Here is a 21986-nt window from a genome sequence, read left to right on the forward strand (position 1 = left end):
CAACTTCAATCTTTTCTCCATTTATCATAATGTTTCTCATTGGTCCAGTTGTGAGGATTTTTGTCTTCTTTATGTTGAGGTGCAATCCATACTGAAGGCTGTGGTCTTTGATCTTCATTAGTAAGTGCTTCAAGTCCTCTTCCCTTTCAGCAAGCAAGGTTATATCATCTGCATATCGCAGGTTGTTAATGAATTTTCCACCAATTCTGATGCCATGTTCTTCTTCACATAGTCCAGCTTCTTGGATTATTTGTTCAGCATACAGACTGAATAAGCATGGTAAAAGGATACGACCCTGATGCACACCCTTCCTGATTTTAAACCATGCAGTATCTCCTTGTTCTGTTCAAAGGACTGCCTCTTGGTCTATGTACAGGTTTCCCATGAGCACAATTAAGTGTTCTGGAATTCCCGTTCTTCTAAATGCTATCCATAATTTGTTACGATCCAAAAAAGTGGAAACAACTCAAATTTCTATCAACTGGTGAATGGAAAAAGAAAATGTGGTGTATCTATACCATGGAATAGTACTGAGCAATAAAAAGGAATGAAGTACTGACACACGCTACAACATGGATGAACCTTGAAAACATGATATTAAGCAAAAGAAGCCAGTCACAAAGGACTACATATTGTAAGATTCCATTTATACAAAATGTCCCGAAAAGGCAAATCTATGGATTTGGTTCCATGAGTCAGAATCGATTCGACAGCAACTAACAACAACAACAAGGCTAATGGGGTGGTGAATGGGGAAATTGAGGAGTGACGGCTAATGCATGTTGTTGTTGTTGGGTGCCATTGAGTCAAAGCTGACTCACAGCAACCCTATGTGACAAAGTAGAGCTGCCTCTTAGGGTTTTCTAGGCTGTAATCTATGAAAGCAGATCTCCGGGTCTTTCTCCCACAGAGCCACTGGGTGAGTCTGAACTGGTAACCTTTCCATTAGTAGCTGAGCACTTAACCATTCATACCACCAGGCTCCTTGGCTAAAGCATGTAGGGTTTCTTTTTGGGGTAATGAAAATATTCCAAAATCGATCATGATGACGGATGACAACTCTGTGAATATATGAAAAACCACTGACTTGTACACTTTAAATAAGTGGGCAAATTGTCTGGGATGTTATATCTTAATAAAACTGTTGCCAACAAAAAACAAACCTCATATGTTAAAAAAAAAAAAAAAAACGCACACCTTCCATCCCCCCTCTACTCTTCCAGTCGCGCCCCGGCCCTGCCTCGTACATACCTGACTTGGGGTAGGTGACAATGAAGATGTCGTCATCCCGAACATCGGGTGCGTACTCTGCGGTGCTGATGCTCTCAGGTGAGTAGAGGCCCACGGGGAAGGGAATGCCTTTGTACCTGAAGTATTCACCTGGTAACTTCTCACTGTGGGGGAAACGGGAGACAGCATGAGAGCCAGGCAGAGGTGAAGGGCACAGGGACGGTGGGAGATCAGGGGCCCCAGGAGTCTGCCCTGGGGTGTCCAGCTTTACACCTGAGGCCTCTGGGACCCGTGGTGGAAAGTGGTAGAGAAATCTCAGGGCAGGTGCAGGAGGGCAAACAAGCAGGTGGACAAAGGGGCCCTCTGAGTTTCTCCACTCACGAGCAGAACTTCTCTCATTTCTTGGCCTCATTTCCTTCCCCGCAAAATGGGGGCGTGATGGTGTCCACTAGTGAGCACTTTCTACACTCTTTCACCCATGACTCCCTGGGTGGCGCGAATGGTATGCGCTCAACAACTAACCAGGAAGTTGGCAGTTTATCCCAGCAGCACTGCAGAAGAAAGGCCTGGCGATCTGCCGTAAAGATTCCAGCCAAGAAAACCCCACAGAGCTCAGTTCTACTCTGGAACACCTGGGGCCACCATGAGTCTGAATCAACTCAATGGTGACAGGTTTGGGTTTTGAAGCTTATATCACTTAGGACAGGTTCTCTTTAAGTAAAAGAGTCAGTACTTAACGACTGTAAAAGTATTTGGAACGAAAAAAGAAATCACAGCAACTCACTGCATTTTGAAAGCTGACAAAAACCACCAAACATCTCAGAAAAATAACAGACTAGCTTCTCGCTCCAAACACTTCAAATCTTGTGTCTTCTCCTCCACCACCATGTAGTTGTAGTGACAGATGCCACTGTTGCTGTTGGTAGTTGGTGCGATCCCAAGTGTACAGAGTAGAACTCTTCCACAGGGCTTTTAAGGCCGTGACCTTTCAGAAGGAGATCACTAGGCCTTTCTTCCAAGGTGCTGCTGGGGTCAAACTGCCAACCTTCCGGTTAGTCATTAAGCACAAATCATTCGCGTCACTCAGGCCCCACAAAACCCAGGTCTGCCCTGTCTTAACCATACTACAACTGCGTTACTCTCCATCTATGTCCCTTTATTGTATACTTAGGACAATAAATTGAACTTAAAAACATTACGTGTGTAAGTAAGCTAAAACCCCCAAAACCCAACCCATTGCCATTGAGTTGATACCGACTCATAACGACCCTATAGGACAGAGTAGAACTGCCCCATAGGGTTTCCAAGGAGCAGCTGGTGGATTCGAACTGCCGACATTTTGGTTAGCAGCCTGTGCTCTTAATTACTGTGCCAAGTAAGCTATATCATCTACAAACTTCATTTCAGGATAGTGATGAGGATGTTACAAATATTTGCTCTATAAAGGGGCTTTGGACCCCACCACACAAATGAGACTTGGGAACAGAATATTGAGGGAAGCACAAGGAACGCTGAAGAGTCCAGGCAGTGTGATTCCACTGATGGGAAGTTCAAAAACAGGAAAAAGCAATCTGTAGTGTTAGATGCCGGGATGTGGCTATCCTTGTTGGTGGTCGGGGGGTGACCAAGGGAAGGGGACAGGAGGAGACTTCTGGGGGAGGGGGGTTGGTTACCTGGCGTCCCTACTTTGCAAAGTTCATTGAGCTGTCCACCAAAGCTCTGTGCACAGTCTCGTGTGCATTTTATTTTAAGAAAATGTTAAATGAATGAATAATTAAAGGGAGGAAAAAAAGCACCTCTTCTCACTAAAATAAAATGTTTTTAATAAAAAAAAAGGGGGGGGTGTTGGACCCTCTGAGGTTGAAAACCCTGCTGGTTTATATATACCTTTTCCATTAGTTCCTCCTTATCTGCCCAGTTGACAGATGAGGAAACTGAGGCCCATCGAGGGTATGTCTTGCTCCTGGGGCTCAGTGTCTTTCCTGAAGGCCTCCTTTGGCTTCACAGACTTGAGGGATAGAGAGTTTCCCAGAGGCCTGGCACCAAGATCAGGCTTGGAGCAGAGGGACGTAGGCTGGAGACCTGTGCCCTCCATCTGGGCTCGCAGGAGGACTCTGGGGACCCCAGGGAGGTACAGCCCAGCCAGCCAGAATTTCCAATGGGCAGCAACCTGAGGGGAGTCACAAGGCAGCCTGTGGGGGAAGCTGGGTACATGGCTTGTGGCCAGCTGACTAGGGGCTGATCCAGTGGGGACAAGGAGGGCTGGTTACCACACTGTCCACACAGGGGATTCTGGGCTTTGGGAGACTTTAAAGCCCCTGCATGGGATTCTAAAAGGCCGCTGGGCTGAGAAATACTGAGGCAGGTGCATCCAACTGATACAGGTATGTTCTGAGTATCCAAACTGGTACAGATGTGAGTCAGAGTGTGGTCCTGGAGCTGGACATCATGGGCTCAGTGCCCGGCTTTACCACTTTTTAGTTAAACTGAGGCCAGTTGCTTAATCTTAATCTCTCTGTGCTCCAGTTTCCTCAACTGTGAAATGGGGATATGAGAGGTGGCGTAGTGTCATGGTTAATGGCACAAACTCTAGAGCCAGACTACATAGGTTTGACTCCTACACCCCACCGGCTATGTGTCTCTGGGCCAGTCACTTCTCTGTGCCTTGGTTTCTTTATCCATCGGATGGAGATAATAATAACCATTACCTCACAGGGTTGTTGTGAGCATATAAAGTACTTAGAACTGCAAGGTTTACATACTTATAAAGGTTTGTTAAATTAAAAAAAAAAGGGATGGGGGAGGGTTCGATGAGTCAGTAGACATAAAATGGCTAAAACAGTGCCTGCTTCATAGTCTACATTTGATAAATCTGAGCTAAGACTGTTACTGTTATTATACGCAGTAACAGGCAACACTAGGCGTTACGTGAGTTCAGAGGAGGGGCTGCTTGGCACAGTTTTCAATGGCTGGCTTTCCAGAAGTCAATCACCAGGTCTTTCTTCCAAGGCACCTCTGGGTGGCCTCAAACCACCAACCTTTCAGTTAGCAGCTGAGCGCGTTAACCATTTGCACTACCCAGGGACTCCATTACAATGCTACAGATGAGAAAATGGAGGTCCAGGGAGGGGAAGTGATTTGGCCAAGGCCACACAAATACAGAGCAGAGCTGGGATTTGAACCTAGCTTGATGTGGTCCTTCGGCCCTCTGGGCAGATTCTGTCTCCCTCTCCATGCACCCCATGTTCCATCCACAGTCCCCATTGTGTGGAGCACTATTCCCTCCTCTGGGCCTTGGATCTGCCATGCCTCCTGCCAGGAATACCTTCCCCTGCAGCCATCTGTGCTTGGACACGGGGTGAGGGAGCCTCCGCCCAGATTCCTGCCTGGCTGATTTCTCCGTGTGTGTCCTCAGGCAGGTGCTGTGGGCATTCTCCCCGCACCTAGTAAATTAAATCTGGCCCCAGGGTGACCTCTCTCCTGCTTGGGTCACAAGCCTGTTTTGTTCCCACACTGCGTCCAGGGCCTGCCATGTGGCTTTCGCTCCATTTGAGCCGTGGAATGAAGGTGACTATGTTCCTGGGTCAGAGAACAAAGCTGCAGCCAACATGACTGAGGATATAGGAGTAGCTGAGTGGCACAAACGGTTAAGCCCTGGACTACTAGCCAAAAGCTTGGCAGTTCGAACCCATTCAGAGGCACCTCAGAAGACAGGCTTGGAAATCTGCTTCCTAAAGGTCTCAACCTTGAAAAACCTAGGGAGCAGTTCTACTCTGCACAGAGGGGTCCCCTGAGTGGGAATTGACTCGACAGCAGCTAATGACAACAGCAACAACAACACTGGTACATCTCAGGGCTCCAACCTGGGTCCCTGTCCCTGTACAATAAAGGATTGTTGTTGTTGTGCGGCATATCGTCATAGCGACCCCGTGCGACAGAGTAAAAGTGCCCCACAGAGTTTTCTAGGCTGCAGTCTTTACAGGAGGAGATTGCCAGGTCTTTCTCCTGTGGACTAGCTAGTTAGGTTCAAACCGCCAACCTTGGGGCTACTAACTGAGCGCTTAACCTTTTGCACCACCCATGGACTCCTAAAACACTAGTTGTAGTCATATCCATTTTTGAGCTTTTTCATACTTTTGAGCCTTAGCACATTCTGTTCCCCAGCCAAGAATGCCTTTCCCACTTCCTCTGCCTGTTTCTCTATGTCCAAGACCCAGGTCAGATGTTACCTCCTAAATGCAGACTTCTTTGACCAATACCTCAGCTCCCCAGGAGAGAGGCCATAGCGTTCAGGGACCGTATCTTAATTCCCTCCACCCCCCAATTAACGGTGTGGCCCCAGCAGGGGAGAGGAGCAAGGGAACTACACTTTATGGGAATTCTATGCCAAGGACATGCATTATCAGACTTCTCCCAGAATCCCATGAGATGAGTACTTATGGAAGCCCAGAGAGGTTAATATAGCTCCTCAAGGTCACACAGCAGCCTTCACAGAAGGCCTCAGTAAGTAACTGTTAACAAGTGTCCACCCCTCTCTCCGACACTGGGACTTGAGCCCCATGCAGCAGGGATGTGTCTGTTTTGTTCCCTGCTTTATTCTCAGCACCTGGCACACAACAGGTGTGCAATAAACAGAACTGTCCCCCAATTCAGAGCCCCTGTTGTTGTTGTTAGGTGCCATCGAGTTGGTTCCGACTCGTAGCGACCCTATATACAACAGAACGAAATACTGCCCTGTCCTGTGCCATCCTCACAATCGTTGGAAAGGCGCTCTGGTGGCACAGTGGTTAAGTGCTCGGCTGCTAACCAAAAGTTTGGCTGTTCGATCCCACCCAGTGACTCCGTGGGAGAAAAGACCTGGCGATCTGCTCCTGTAAAGATGACAGCCAATCAAACCCCATGAGGCAGTTCTACTCTGTCACATGGGGTTGCTATGAGTCAGAATCAACTTGGTGGCACCCAACAATGACAAGTGATAGGGGCTCAGTCATCCCCTCCAGAGGCAGCCAAGTTGGGGAGGGATGGGCAGAGAAGATGGACTGGAGATGTTGGAGAGACTTGGGCTTGGATACCAACTAGCTGTGTGATTTTTAATACGTGGCTTAACCTCTCTGTGCCTCAGTTTCCTCATTTGGAGGAAGGGTTTACAAAAAGCCTTCCTTGAGGGAACCTCGTAAGGATTAAAAGCTGCCACCGCCTCCCTCCTGGACCATTGCAGTGACCTCCTCAAGGTCTGCCTGCTTCCACCCATGCCCCGTACCATTCCTTCTCCCCACACGGCAGTCAGCTCACACCCTCCTCAGCTCAGAATCCTGCCATGGCTCCCACCTCCCTCAGAGTTGAAGTAAAATCCTCACCAGGGCCCATATCTGCTTTATCTCCTCCTGCTCTCTCCCCTCGCTCGCTCAGCTCCAGCCACACTAGGCTCTTTCATGTTCCTCAGATCCACCAGACACAGTCCTGCCCCAAGGCTTTGCCTTGGCAGATGGTCCCATGACTCACACCCTCACATCTTTTGAGTCTTTTCTCCAACATCAGGCCTTCTCAATGAGGCCTCCCTGACCACCCTTTTTACAATCAGAACCCATCTCCCACTCACCCTGCTCCCTTTCCCATGGCACTTGCCACCGTCCCAGCTATCCTATAGTTGGTTCTCATTATTCACGATTCCCTACTTGGCCAATTCACCTACTTGCGATTCGCCTTGGCGTTAAAATTTATCTGTACTCCCCAAATCAATGTTGTATAGTTTATAAAGAAAATGTTCTATGTTCTACTTTGGTGAGTAGCATCTGGGGTCTTAAAAGCTTGTGAACAGCCATCTAAGATACTCCACTGGTCTCACCCCATCATGAGCAAGGGAGAATGAAGAAAACCAAAGATACAAGGGAAAGATTAGTCCAAAGGAATAATGGACCACAACTACCAAAGCCTCCATCAGACTGAGCCTAGCACAACTACATGGTACACGGCTCCCACCACTGACTGCTCTGACAGGGGTCACAATAGAAGGTCCCGGACAGAGCTGGAGAAAAATGTAGAACAAAATTCTAATTCACAAAAATGGAACAGACTTACTGGTCTGACAGAGACTGGAGAAACCCTGAGAGTATGGCCCCCAGACACCCTTTTAGTCCAGTAATGAAGTCACTCCAGAAGTTCATCCTTCAGCCAAAGATTAGACAGACCCATAAAACAAAAGGAGACTAAAGGGGCACGCCAGCCCAGGGGCAAGGACGAGAAGGCAGGAGGGGACAGGAGAGCTGGTGATTGGGAACCCAAGTTCGAGAAGGGGAGAGTGTTGACATGTCATGAGGTTGGTAACCAATGTCACAAAACAATGTGTGCTAATTGTTTAATGAGAAGCTAGTTTGTCCTGTAAACCTTCATCTAAAGTACAATAATAAAATGAATAAATAAAGCAATGTTGTTGTGTGTCCTGGAGTCGATTTCGACTCTCAGCGACCCGGTGCGACAGAGTAGAACTGCCCCATAGGGGCTCCTTGGCTGTAATCTTTATGGAAGCAGATTGCCAGGTCTTTCTCCTGCGGAGCCACTGGGGGGGTTCCAACTGCTGACTTTTCAGCTAGTCCCCCCGCCCAAAGGTGTCTTTGTCCTAATCCCTGGAACCTGTGACTATGTTACATCGCAAGGTAAAAGGGACTTTGCGGATGTGACTAACAATCTAGAAATGAGGAGATTATCCTAGCTTATCTAGGTGGGGCCCAAATGCCATCACAAGAGTCCTTACAAGAGGGAGGCAGGGGGGTAAGAGCGCAGAGAAGATGTGACCGCAGAAGAGAGCCAGAAAATATTTTGAAGGTGCTATTTTTTTTTTTTTTATGCTGCTGGCTTTGCAGATGGAGGAAGGGGTGGAGAGCCAAGGAATTACCCTCTAGAAGCTGGAAGGAACCCTGGTGGTGCAGTGGTTAAGCGCTCGGCTGTTAACCAAAAGATCGGCAGTTTGAACACCAGCCACTCTGAGAGTGAAAGATGTAGCAATCTGGAAACCCTACGGGGCAGTTCTGCTCTGTCCTACAGGGTCCCTATGAGTTGGAATCGACTCAATGGCAACGGCTTTGGTTTTTATTTATGGGTTTTAAAAACTCGAAAAGGAACCCTGGTGGCAAAGTGGTTAACTGATCGCTAACTGAAAGGTCGGTGGTTCCAACCCACTGGATTATCTGCAGCAAGAAGACCTGCTTCCAGAAAGATTTGTTGTTGTTAGGTGAGGTGGAGTCGGTTCAGACTCATAGCGACCCTATGCGCAACAAAACAAAACACTGCCTGGTCCTGCACCACCCTCACAATCATTGTTATGCTTAAGCCCATTGTTGTAGCCACTGTGTCAGTCCATATCGTAGAGGATCTTCCTCTTTTTTGCTGAACCTCCACTTTACCAAGCATGATGACCTTCTCCAGGGACTGATCCTTCCTCATAACATGTCCAAAGTATAGAAGACGAAGTCTTGCCATCCTCACTTCCAAGGAGCATTCTGGTTGTTATTTCTTCCAAGACAGATTTGTTTGTTCTGGCAGTCCATGGTATATTCAATATTCTTCGCCAACACCATAATTCAAAGGCATCAATTTTTCTTCGGTCTTCCTTATTCATTGTCCAGCTTTGGCATGCATATGAGGTGATTGAAAATATCATGGCTTTGGTCAGGCACACCTCAGTCCTCAAAGCGACCTCTTTGCTTTTCAACACATTAAAGAGGTCTTTTGCAGCAGTTTTATCCAATGCAATATGTTGTTTGATTTCTTGACTTCTGGGCATTGATTGTGGATCCAAGTAGAATGAAAACCTTGACAACTTCCATATTTTCTCCGTTTATCATGATGTCGCTTATTGGTCCACCTGTGAGGATTTTTGTTTTCTTTATGTAGAGATATAATCCATATTAAAGGCTGTAGTCTTTGATCTTCATCAGTAAGTGCTTCAAGTCTGCTTCACTTTCAGCAAGCAAGGGTGTGTCATCTGCATATTCACAGTTTATCAGTGAGTCTTTCACCAAACCTGATGCCTCATTCTTCTTCATATAGTCCAGCTCCTCGGATACTTGCCTACCATACAGATTGAATAATATGGTGAAAGGATACAACCCTGACACATACCTTTCCTGATTTTAAAACACGTAGAATCCCCTTGTTCTGTTTGAATGACAACCTCTTGGTCTATGTACAGGTTCCTCATGAACACAATTAAGTGGTTTGGAATTTCCATTCTTTGCAATGTTGTCCATTATTTGTTATGATTCACACAGTCGAATGCCTTTGCGTAGTCAATAATACACAGGTAAACATCTTTCTGGCATCCTCTGCTTTCGGCTGGGATCCATCTGACATCAGCAATGATATCCCGCATTCTGGCTTAACTCTGAAAGTTCCCTGTCCATGTACTGCTGCAACTGTCTTTGAATTATCTACAGCAAAGTTTTACTTGTGTGTGATATTAATGATATTGTTTGATAATTTCTGCATTTGGTTGGATCACCTTTCTTGGGAATGAGCACAAATATGGATCTCTTCCAATTGGTTGGCCAGGTACCTGTCTTCCAAATTTCTTGGCATAGGCAAGTGAGCACTTCCAGCTCTGCATACTTTTGTTGAAATATCTCAAATGGTATTCCATCAGTTCCTGGAGCCTCGCTTTTTTCACCAATGCCTTCAGTGCAGCTTGGACTTTTTCCTTCAATACCATTGGTTCTTGATCATATGCTACCTCCTGAAATGGTTGGACAGAAATGGTTGAAAGGCAACCAATTCTTTTTGGTACAGTGACTCTGTGTATTCTTTTCATCTTTTGATGCTTCCTATGTCGTTCAATATTTTGCTCATAGAATCCTTCAAAATTGCAACTCGAGGCTTGAATTTTTTCTTCAGTTCCTTCAGTCTGAGAAATGCCAAGTGTATTCTTCCCTTTTGGTTTTCTATCTCCAGATCTTTGCACATTTCATTATAATACTTTACTTTGTCTTCTGAAGCTGCCCTTGCAAACCCTATGGGGCAGTTCTACTCTGTTCTATAAGGTTGCTGTGAGTCAGAATAGACTCCACAGCAGTGGGTTTGCCTTTTTTTTTTTTTTTTTTACAGGTTCTAGAAACTGGAAAGGCAAGGAAACAGTCTGTCATATATTGCAAATATTTTTCTTTAATTCTAAGGGTTTTTCTCCTCAATATTGAAGTTGCATATGTTTATGCAGTAAAATGTTTTCTTTTATGAAAGAAAAAAAAAAGGTGAGAGGATATAATGCTGGGATTCTGTGGTCTGTGTGGGGCTGCGACCCGGGCTGGCTTCAGGAGGAGTTTCTAAGCGGCACCGCTGTCCTGCTGACTCACAGAGGCCAGGTGATCTCCTCGCCTTTCTCCTTTGGCGGGGGGGCGGGGATCGCTGCCAAGACGTGTCTCCCCGGAGCCAGTTCGCGGTTCATTTGCACCCCATTCCCTGGAGCGCGCTGCGCACTGTCCAGCCGGTCCGCTTTTGCCTGGGCTGTTCTTTCCAACAGGAGTGAATTCCACTTGAAGCCTAAGTGGGATAGCATCGCAGCTTCACTTGGTAGAATAATTCCTGCCTTGGGGAGGGTGCAGGGAGACAGGCGCTCTGGCTCCAACTGCTGTGGGATGCGGTGTGATCCGTGGAACTTCCCTGGGAGATATTTTGGCAACATTTAAGTTAGGCATGGCTGGCTCCTTCTTCTTCAGGCCTTTGCCTGAGAGTCTTCCCCATCCCAGACCATTCCCTTGGCTAAAGCAGAGGGAAAAACCAGTTGCCTTGGAGTCAATTCTGACTCGTGGCGACCCCATGTGTGTCAGAGTAGAACTGCACCCCATAGAGTTTTCAATGGCTGTTTTTTGGAAAGTAGATCACTAGGCCTTTCTTACAAGGCACCTCTGGGTGGACTTGAACGTCTCACCTTTGGGTTAGCAGTGCAGCCCATTAACCATTTGCATCATTCAGGGACTCTAAATCAGTTCCTGCCAAGTCAATTCCAGCTCATGGCGACCACATGTGTGTCAGAGTAGAACTGTGCTTCGTAGGGTTTTTAACAGCTGGCTTTTGGGACGTAAATCACCACGACTTTTTTCCGGGCACCTTTGAGTGGACTTGAACCTCCAACCTTTCAGTTAGCAGCCGAGGGCTTATCTGTTTGCACCACCCAGGGACTCCACAGCAGGGGAATCCCACGTTATTGCCCACTGCAGCATCCTATTTGTTTCTCTCATAGCTCTTTTACTAGTTAGTAACTATTTTCTTTGCCTGTTGATTTTTTTCCTTGAAATCTCTCTTTCCCTCTAGTAGGGGAGCTGGGAGGGAGCAAGACTTCTCCCTTTACGATTTCCTACTAGAAACCAGTATCTGATACCCTGCCAACACACCATTATTTTTGGTGGATGCACAAAAAAAACACAACCCCCGACTCAGCTTTCAGAAATGTAAGAAATAGGTAGGTGTCTTTGGGGAAAGGCCCAATGCAACATATACCAGGATGTTCATTTCAACACTGTTGGGAAGGGAGAACAGTTGGAAACAATAGGATCGGGTAAATAAAGCAGAACCCCGCAAACAATGGGATTTGCCCATTCACGAGGAGGCGTACACTATACATCTTAGTAAGGATTTGGATTGAACAATGCGTCTGCCAAACTGGCGCATTTAAGATATACACATTTACCGTATATAAATTTCACCTATAAAATACCCCTAAACCAATACTGAACTCCAGCTAACGCTCTGGTGTCTTTGGGTGGTGCAAACTGTTAATGAGTTCGGGGTTGCTAACCAAAAGGCTGGAGTTTTGAGGTGGACAGCTACGTGATAAAATAGTGAAAACTGTGAAAGCCGGAACTTGATGGGACTGCCTTGTTTTTGAAGGTCTGGAAGGTTTTCCGCCTTTGACAGCGTGCACTCTTACTACTTTTCTATTGCTCGTTTTAGTGGAAAATAGTTTTGAGTTTTCCTTCTCTGACAGGTTTACGGCCTTATACAAGTTCTGGCTTTCGCAAGATTTACTGTATAGTAAAATATTCGTGGTGGTGGACACAGGTGGGTTTGCGGGAAAATTCTTTCAATGTTTTTGTATGTTTTGAACTTTACGTAATAACAGGTTGAGGACAGAAGGAGGTGGCATTTATTTGGCAAGATGTGTGAGATAGTACAAAGTGAAAAGGCAAGAGGCAGAGCCAGATTTCAAGTTGCTGTTGTTAGGTACGGTTGAGTTGGTTCTGACTCGTAACAACCGTATGTACCACAGAACAAAACACTGCCTGGTCCTGTGGCACGCTCACAATCCTTGTTATGCTTGAGCCCACTGTTGCAGCCACTGTGTCAATCCATCTCATTGAGGGTCTTCCTCACTTTTGTTGACCCTCTGCTTTACCAAGCATGATGTCCTTCTCCAGGGACTGGTCACTCCTGACAACATGTCCAAAGTATGTAAGACGCAGCCTCACCATCTTTGCTTCTAAGGAGAATTCTGGTTGTACTTCCAAGACAGGTAGTCCATGGTATGTTCAATATTCTTCACCAACACCACAATTCAAAGGCGTCAGTTATTCTTTGGTCTTTCTTATTCATTGTCCAGCTTTCACATGCATATGATGTGATTAAAATACCATGGCTTGGGTCAGGGGCACCTTAGTCCTCAAGGTGACATCTTTGCTTTTCAACACTTGAAAGAGGTCCTTTGCAGCAGATTTGCCCAACGCAATGCGTCTTTTGATTTCTTGACTGCCACTTCCATGGCTGTTGATTGTGGATCCAGGTAAAATGAAATCCTTGGCAACTTCACTCTTTTCTCTGTTTACCATGATGTTGTTTATTGGTCCAGTTGGGAGGATTTTTGTTTTCTTTATGTTGAGGTGTAATCCATACTGAAGGCTGTGGTCTTTGATCTTCATCAGTAAGTGCTTCAAGTCCTCTTCACTTTTAGCAAGCAAAGTTGTGTCTTCTGCATAACACAGGTTGTTAATGAGTCTTCCTCCAATTGTGATGCCCCGTTCTTCTTCATATAGTCCAGCTTTTCAGATTATTTACTCCTCACACAGATTGAATAGCTATGGTGAAAGGATACAACAGTGACAAACACCTTTCCTGAATTTGAAACCACGCAGTATCCCCTTGTTCGGTTTAAATGACTGCCTCTTGATCTATGTAAAGGTTCCTCACGAGCACAATTAAGGGTTCTGGAATTCCCATTCTTCTCAATGCTATCCATAATTTGTTATGATCCACACAGTTAAATGCCTTTGCATAGTCAGTAAAACACAGGTAAACATCCTTCTGCTATTCTCTGCTTTCAGCCAGGATCCATCTGACATCAGCAATGATATCCCTGGTTCCACGTCCTCTTCTGAATCCAGCCTAATTTCTGGCAGGTCCCTGTTGATAAAGATCTTCAGTAAAATTTTGCTTGGGTGTGATATTAATGATATTATTCTATAATTTCCACATTCAGTTGAATCACCTTTCTTGGAAATAGGTATAAATATTGATCTCTTCCAGTTGGTTGACCAGGCAGCTGTCTTCCAAGGTTCTTGGCATAGACAAGTGAGCATCTCCTTCCAGCACTGCATCTGTTTGTTGAAACATCTCAAATGATATTCTGTCAATTCCTGGAGCCTTGTTTTTCGCCAATGCCTTCAGTACAGCTTGGACTTCTTCCTTCAGTACCATTGGTTCCTGATCATATGCTTCCTCTTGAAATGGTTGAACGTTGACCAATTCTTTTTGGTATAATGACTGTGCATATTCCCTCCATCTTCTTTTGATGCTTCCTGCATCGTTTAATATTTTCCCCACAGAATTTTTCACTATAGCAGCTCAAAGCTTGAGTTTTTTCAGCTTGAGAAATGCCAAGTATGTTCTTCCCTTTTGGTTTTCTATCTCTAGGTCTTTGCACATGTCATTATAATACTTTACTGTGTTTTCTTGAGCTGCCCTTTGAAAACTTTGGTTCAGTTCTTTTACTTCATCATTTCTTCCTTTTGCTTTAGATGCTCGATGTTCAAGAGCAAGTTTCAGACTCCCTTCTGACATCTCTTTTGGTCTTTTCTTTCTTTCCTTCTTTTTGATGACCTCTTGCTTTCTTCAAGTATGATGTCCTTGATGTCATTCCACAACTTGTCTGGTCTTCTGTCATTAGTGTTCAACGCATCAAATCTATTCTTGAGATGGTCTCTAAATTCAGGTGGGATATTCTCAAGGTCATATTTTGGCTCTCGTTGACTTGTTCTAATTTTCTTCAGTTTCAACTTGAACTTGCATATGAGGAATTGATCATTTGTTCCACAGTCGGCCCCTGGCCTTGCTCTGAGTGATGATATTGAGTTTTTTCATAGTCTCTTTCCACAGATGTAGTCAGCTTGATTCCTGTGTATTCCACCTGCAGAGGTCCACATTTGTTTGTTTCCAACTTTCACATTCCAATCACCAGTAATTATTAATGCATCTTGATTGCACGTTTGATCAATTTCAGACTGCTGCAGTGATAAAAGTCTTCTATTTCTTCATTTTTGGCCTTTTAGTGGTTGGTGCGTAAATATGAATAACAGTCGTTTTAACTGGCCTTCCTTATTTTTTTTTCCTTATAGGCGTATGGATATTATCCTATCACTGACAGCATTGTACTTCAGGATAGATCTTGAGATGTTCTTTTTGACATTGAATGCAATGTCATTCCTCTTCAAGTTGTCATTCCCAGCATAGTAGACAATATGATTGTCCAATTCAAAATGGCCAATACCAGTCCATTTCAGCTCACTAATGCCTAGGATATCGATGTTTATGTGTTCCATTTCATTTTTGATGATTTCCAATTTTCCTAGATTCATACTTCATACATTCCACTTTCCAATTATTAATGGATACTTGCAGCTGTTTTTCTCATTTTGAGTCGTGCCACATCAGCAAATGAAGGTCCCAAAAGCTTTACTACATCCATGTCATTAAGGTCAGCTCTACTTTGAAGAGGCAGCTCTTCCCTAGTCGTCTTTTGAGTGCCTTCCAGCCTGGAGGGCTCATCTTCTGGCACTATACCAGACAGCGCTCCACTGCTATTCATAAGGTTTTCACTGGCTAATTATTTTCAGAAGTAGACCGCCGGGTCCTTCCTCCTAGTCTGTCTTAGTCTGGAAGTTCAGCTGAAATCTATTGGCCATGGGTGACTCTGCTGGTATCTGAATACGGGTGGGATAGCTTCTAGCATCACAGCAACACACAAACCCCCAGAGTATGACAAAAATTGGTGGCATAAACAGTGAAGTGCTCAACTTCTAACTGAAAGGTTGGAGCTTTGAGACCACTCAGAGGCACCTCAGAAGAAAGGCCTGGTGATCTACTTCCGGAAAACTGAAAACCCTATGGGCCACCGTTCTACTCTGACACACCTGGGGGTGCCATGAGTTAGAATGGACTGTCTGGCAACTGGTTTTTATTTTTGAATTATGTAAAATATAAATAAATAAAGGCAAGATACACAGGTAGAAATTTTCTGTCATGAAAGTATTAAAAGTAGTTATCTCTGGGGATGGTTCTGGGGTGGTGGCATTTTCTACTTTGTGCCCGTATTTTCACTTTGAGGAAATACACATATCTTAAGTGAATTCTGCCAAATGCACACACCTGTGCAATCTATCCTCTATCAAGACACAGAGCATTCCATCCCCTGGAAGCTTCCTCTTGCCCCTTCCCAGCTAGCCCCGTCCCCGTCCCCACTGTTCTGAGTTTCTGAGTTTCACCGTGACCACTGTTCTGAGTTTCTCCATCGTAGGTTAAGTCCACCAGGTCTTGGATGTTATAAAACTGTAATCTCGTACAATGTACCCTTTGGCTTCTTTGGCTCAGCATAAGGTTCATGACATTCATCTATATTCATGTGTATATCGGACTTTGTTTCTTTTTATGGTTGAGTAGAATTCCCCTGGATGGATAAACCATGAGGAGCCCTGGTGGTGAAGTGATTAAGAGCTTGGCTGCTAACCTCAAAAGGTCAGCGGTTCAAGACCACCAGTCGTTCTGTGGGAGAAAGATGTGGCAGTCAGCAGCCGTAAAGATTACAGCCTTGGAAACGCTGTGGAGTATTTCTCCTCTGTCCTACATAGTCGCTATGAGTCAGGATCAACTTGACGGCACGGCGTTTGGTCTTTTGGTTTGGATAAAGCGCAGTGTGTTTATTTAGTCCTCAGCTGATGGACACCTGGGTTGTTTCCATGTTGAGGTTATTATGCATAAAGCCGCCATTAATCTTCTCGTACAAATCTTTGTGTGGATATGTTCTCATTTCTCTTGGGCAAACAAATAACCCGTGACAGAATTACTAGGTCATTTGTTTTTACTGTTTATAGTAACTCTGTAAAACCAAAACCCATTGCCATTGAGTCCATTCCAAGTAGAACTGCCCCATAGGGTTTCCAAGGCTTTAATCTCTGTGGAAGCAGACTGCCACATCTTTCTCCTCAGGCCTAGCAGCTGATGGGATTGAACCTCTAACCTTTCAGTTAGCGGCCGAGTGCTTTAACCACTGTACCATCAGAGCTCCTCACAGTAACTCTGTAGTAGATTTTAGTGTCTGATAGTGCAGCTTTGCCCTCACCACTCCTTTTTTTATTTTCTTCTTCTCAGCAATCCTTACACATTTAAACATCTATATAAACCTTAAAAGAAAAAAGCCAATTGAGATGTATCACTTTGATAATAAAAATTGAAAAAAAAAAAAACAAACTAGCTAAATAAATGAATCACTAAAGACAAAAAAAGAAATGAAGCATTCTCTCTTCAAGTTCCCAGAGCGCTTTGTTTGTACTGTGGCTTTGCTAGGTTGTGAGCTCCTGAGAGCAGGGGCTTGATTTAAAAAAGTCTTTACACCTCTAGTAGGTGCCAACAACCGTAGTAGTAACAGTAGTAGGAGGCGGCTGTGCGGATTGCTTAATTCATGTTATAGGAGGCACTTGTAGACCCGTTTTATAGAGCGGAAGACTGAGGCTTTGCACCGCGGAGTGTCTAGCCCCTCCCCACCCGATGGGAGACACACTTTTGGTCTGAAGTCTCAGCTCTGTCCCTTAAGTCCCAGCAGGCTTGCTGTGTGCCCCTGTGCTGCCCCACCTCCCCTATGGGTCCCACGCCCAGTCCAGTGTCAGCACTCGGCCTGTGCTGCCAGTGCTGTTCTGTACCCGATGTCAAGTTCTACTTGTTCTCTAAATGCTCCATGCTCCACCACATCACTGAGCCTCTGCGCTCTGCCTTTTGCCTGGAGGCCCTTCTCAACATTTTCTCTCCTTTTTCTGTCATGTTTTCTCTCATTCTCTGTCTCTATCTCTGTCTCTGTGTTCCTATCTCTCTCTCTCTGTCTCTTCCCCTTCTAACATACGTTTATTAAGCTCCGACTATGTGCCTCTCCCTACCCTTGGAGCCCTCCTGGCTGGAGCTGCACCCACCAATAGCACTCTCTATGATGATGGAAACTTTCCATCCTGCGCTGTCCGATATGGTGGCCACCAGCCCCATGCAGCTACTGAACCCTCGAAATGTGGCCAGTGAGCCCAAGGAGCTAACTTTTTAATTTTATTTCATTGTTATCCATTTAAATTTAAGCTCGGACCCTCAATTCAGTTCTTGGAAAACTTGTAAGTAGGTTGGGACCAATGTGGGCCTGTGAGTCTTTTTCAAGTGCAGACTCCATACGATCTAAATGCAGGTCCAGTGTAGCTGATGAAGCACGTCAGGGTCTGAACTGCGAAGTGCCGCAAGTATAAAATACACACCAGATTTCAAAGGCGTCGTATGGGAAAAAGAATATAAATTATCCCAATCATTTTTTTAAATTGATTACACGTTAAAATAATATTTTTTGGAAATATCAGATTAAGTAGAATACATAATTAAAATGAATTTCATCTGCTTCTTTTACTTTTAAAAAAAAATGTGATTATGAGAAAATGTTAATGAATCCTTGGTAGCTCAGTGACAGAACTCTTGCCTTTCGTGTCGTGTAAACATCACCTCTACCTGTTTCCAAATTTTTTCATCACCTTTAACAGGAACTCAGCTCTCTTAAGCAATATCTTTCTTTTTTCCCCTTCCCTGAGGCCCTGACAACCACTAATAAGCTCTGATTTCTATATATTCACCTACATTAAGGAAATGCTGGTGGCATAGCGGTTAAGTGCTATGGCTGCTAACCAAAAGGCTGGCAGTTCAAATCCACCAGATGCTCCTTGGAAACTCTATGGAGTAGTTCTTCTCTGTCCTCTAGGGTTGCTATGAGTCGGAATTGACTCGATGGCAACAGGTTTGGTGCCTTTTTTTTTTTTTTTTACCTATATTAAACAAATTTGGGGGACTTGGTGGTTTAGTGGTAGAATTCCCGCCTTCCATGTGGGAGACCTGGGTTTGACTCCCTGTCCACGTTCCTCATGCGCAGCCACCACACGTCTGTCAGTGGAGGCTTGCATGTTGCCATGATGCTGAACAGGTTTCAGTGGAGCTTCCAGACTCAGACTAGGAAGAAAGGCCTGGTGATTTACTTCTAAACTCAGCCAATGAAAACTCTGTGGATCACAATGGTCTGATCCGCAAGCAATCATGGGAATGGTGCAGGGCCATGGGGTTGCCATGAGTTGGAGGCTGACCTGATGGCAGCTAACAACAATAAGAAAATGTTTACATGTGGGGTTCATGTTATATTTCTGTTGGGAAGAGCCAATCTGGAGGGTGGACAGCACCTCAAGTATTTACCTGTTGCTGTTTTTTTTGTTGAGTGGATTCCAACTCATGGCAACCCTAAAGGACAGAGCAGAAGTTCCCCACAGGCTTTCAAAGTCTGTAATCTTTACCAGAGCAGATTGCCAGGTCTTTTCTCTCCAGGAGCCACTGGTGCATTCGAACTGCTGGCCTTTCGGTTAGCAGACGAGCGCTTAACCACTGCACCACCAGGGCTCCTACCTCAAGTATTTAACTACCCTCAAGTGGCCCATTTTCCCCATAACTGTTGCCGTCGAGTCAATCCCGACTCTAACAACCCTATAGGACAGAGTAGAAATGCCTCATAGGGTTTCCAAGGAGTAGCTGGTGGATTCAAACTGCCGACCTTTTGGTTAGCTGTCGTGGCTCTTAACTGCTACGCCACCAGGGCTCCTCCATATCTTCCTGATAGAGGATGTCAAGTCCCCCAGTGAAGATGGTCAGACAGGGACACCCTCTTCCTGCAGTCTGAGGCCCCCCATCTCATCCCTCTACCATGAGGGCTAAGAGTGGGATCTCTGGAGCAAATCCCAGCTCTTCAACTCCTCCCTGGGCCTCGGTGTTGCCATCTGTAAAACAGGAATCATAAGAGCGGCTGAACAAGCTAAGCTTCGCAGAGCCTGGAACAGGGCCTGCCATCCAGTGAACACTCAGGAAGGTCATAATTATCACCCTTCCCATCACCTGAGTCCCTGCCTCAGGATGATCACAGTCACAGGAACTGGAGAAGGAGGAAGTGAAAGCTCTCGAACCCTGACTCAGCAGAGTAAGGCGGGTCTGGCCCCTCCCAGCATCACCCCGCCACACCTATTTCATGGACTCTCAGAGAGTGATCATGCCTGCCTGGCGGGTCCCAGCTAGTGAGATACACGGGTGGAATTTGAACTCAGGGATGGGACATTATTGCCTGCAGTGACCTATTAGTTATCTATTACCGTTTACCACTGAGTTGATTCCGACTATATGACCCTACAAGATAGAGTAGACCCCCCTCCCACGGTTTCCAAGGAGTGGCTGGTGGATTCGAACTGCCCGCGTTCTGGTTAGCAGATAAGCTCTTAACTACTGCACCACCAAGGCCCTCCATTTTCCGTGATCCCCGGGCTCCTGGTCTAGGTCCTGGCCTGGGCCTGACTTCTCATGTGAATGAAACAGTTGCCATCGAGTTGATTCGACCCATGGTGACCCCATGTGTGTCAGAGTAGAAGTGGGCTCCACCGGGTTTTCAGTGGCTGAGATTTCAGAAGTCTATCACCAGGCCTTTCTCCCAAGGCACCTCCGTAAGGCAGCTGAGCACATTAACTGTTTGTGCCACCCAGGGGCACAGTGTTTTTGTTGTTGCATGTTGCTGAGTTGATTCCGACTCATAGAGCCCCATGAGACAGAGTGGAACTGTCCCATAAGGTTTCCTATCCTGTAACCTTTACAGGAGCAGATCACCAGGTCTTTTTCCCGAAGAGCTGCTGAGTGCGTTCGAACTGCTGACCTTTAGGTTAGCAGCCAAGCACTTAACCGCTGTGCCACCAGGGTTCTTTCCCATATGCATAACCAGCCTCAGATCTCTTGGGACCTCCCAGCAAAACAACCAGGGTCTCCTCAGGGTCATGGTACTCCAGACCCCCCCCCCCCGCCCCGCCACCACCACCTTCCCTGGCTTGAAAGTTTTCCTCCAAGAGGCTCCCTTCGGCAAACTGGGTTGCTCCATCGTTTCCAAACGGGTCCTGGACATTCCCACCTCCTAGACTTTGCCTCCGCCATTTGTACGCAGGACCGCCAGGCCCAGCTTAGCCAGAGAGCAAGTGTGAGCTGAAGCTTTCTGCCCTCTGCTCTCCCCAGGCCCTGGCCTGGGGCTGGGAGCATCTTTCTCTAATTCTCACAAAGGCACCATAGCTACTACTCAGGCCTGGAAGCCCCTCTCTTCTCTCCATCTACCCAAATTCCACTCAAGCAGCGACGCCCAGTGATTCACTATGGATTAATTGGTGGTGTCCATAATACAGATGGTCCTCTTAGATGCAGCACCCTTGTGCAGTGCACAACCTGCCCAACCACACGCGGCGGCCCTGCTCAGCCTATGGAGTGATGTCGTTGTTAACTGCTGTTGAGCCCTGACTCATGGAGACCCAGGAACAGTGGAACAAAATGCTGCCCAGTCCTGTGCCATCCCCATGATCGGTTTCAAACTGGATCCTAGGGTTTTCACTGGCTGATTTTCAGAACTAGATTGCCAGGCCTTACTTCCTAGTCTGTCTTAGTCTGGAATCTCCACTGAAACCTGGTCAGCATCACAGCAACACACACGCGTTGCCTGGTAGACGGGTGGTGGCTGCGCATGAGGTGCATTGGCCGGGAATCAAACCTGGGCCTTCTGCATGGAAGGTGCAAATTCTACTACGGAACCACCACTGCTGCAACCACACTGCCCTTCTTCCTGTTTATCAGACTTGCTGGGCTCACTCTGACCACAGGGCCTTTGCACTGCTTGTTAGGTACTTGTGCCTAGAAAGCTCTTCTTTCATTATTCTCATTGCTGCCTCCCTTACCTCTCTCAAATCTTTGCTTTGATCTCAGCTTATTCTGAATGACAAGCTGTCCTCTCCCAAGATCCCTTATTCTCCTTAGCCCATTCTATTTTTTCCACAACATGTACCACCTTCTTACCTATTTATTTCATCTCGTTATACATAAACAGAGTCCCTGGGTGGTGCAGAGAGTTAACGCACTCAGCTGCTAATCGAAAGGTTAGAGGTTTGAGTCCACCCAGAGGTGCCTTGGAAGACAGGCATGACGACTGACTTCAGAAAGTTTAGCCACTGAAAACCCTATGGAGCACAGTTCTACTCTGACACACACCCGGGTTGCTGTGAGTTGGAATCAACTCGGTGGCAACTGCTGTTTGTTACACATCAGGCCGCCAGGAGCTGGAGCCAACTGGACAGCAACTAATAACAGTAAGTAATGTATTTATTACGCACATGTCATATATATATAAATGTATGTACATATACATATATAAT

The 21986-nt window shown here is 45.9% G+C and overlaps 1 protein-coding gene across 1 annotated transcript in view; it reads right to left on the reverse strand.

Moving 5' to 3' along the window:
- Window positions 1–21986, reverse strand: part of SULT2B1 (sulfotransferase family 2B member 1) — a 48581-nt gene that overhangs the window by 21503 nt on the left and 5092 nt on the right. Inside the window, exon 2 of the mRNA XM_064294024.1 lies at window positions 1252–1394. Within this exon, the coding sequence (XP_064150094.1) occupies window positions 1252–1394 (143 nt within the window). The remainder of the gene's footprint in view (window positions 1–1251; window positions 1395–21986) is intronic.

Source organism: Loxodonta africana, chromosome 11, assembly GCF_030014295.1.
Source record: "Loxodonta africana isolate mLoxAfr1 chromosome 11, mLoxAfr1.hap2, whole genome shotgun sequence".
Lineage (NCBI taxonomy): Eukaryota > Metazoa > Chordata > Mammalia > Proboscidea > Elephantidae > Loxodonta > Loxodonta africana.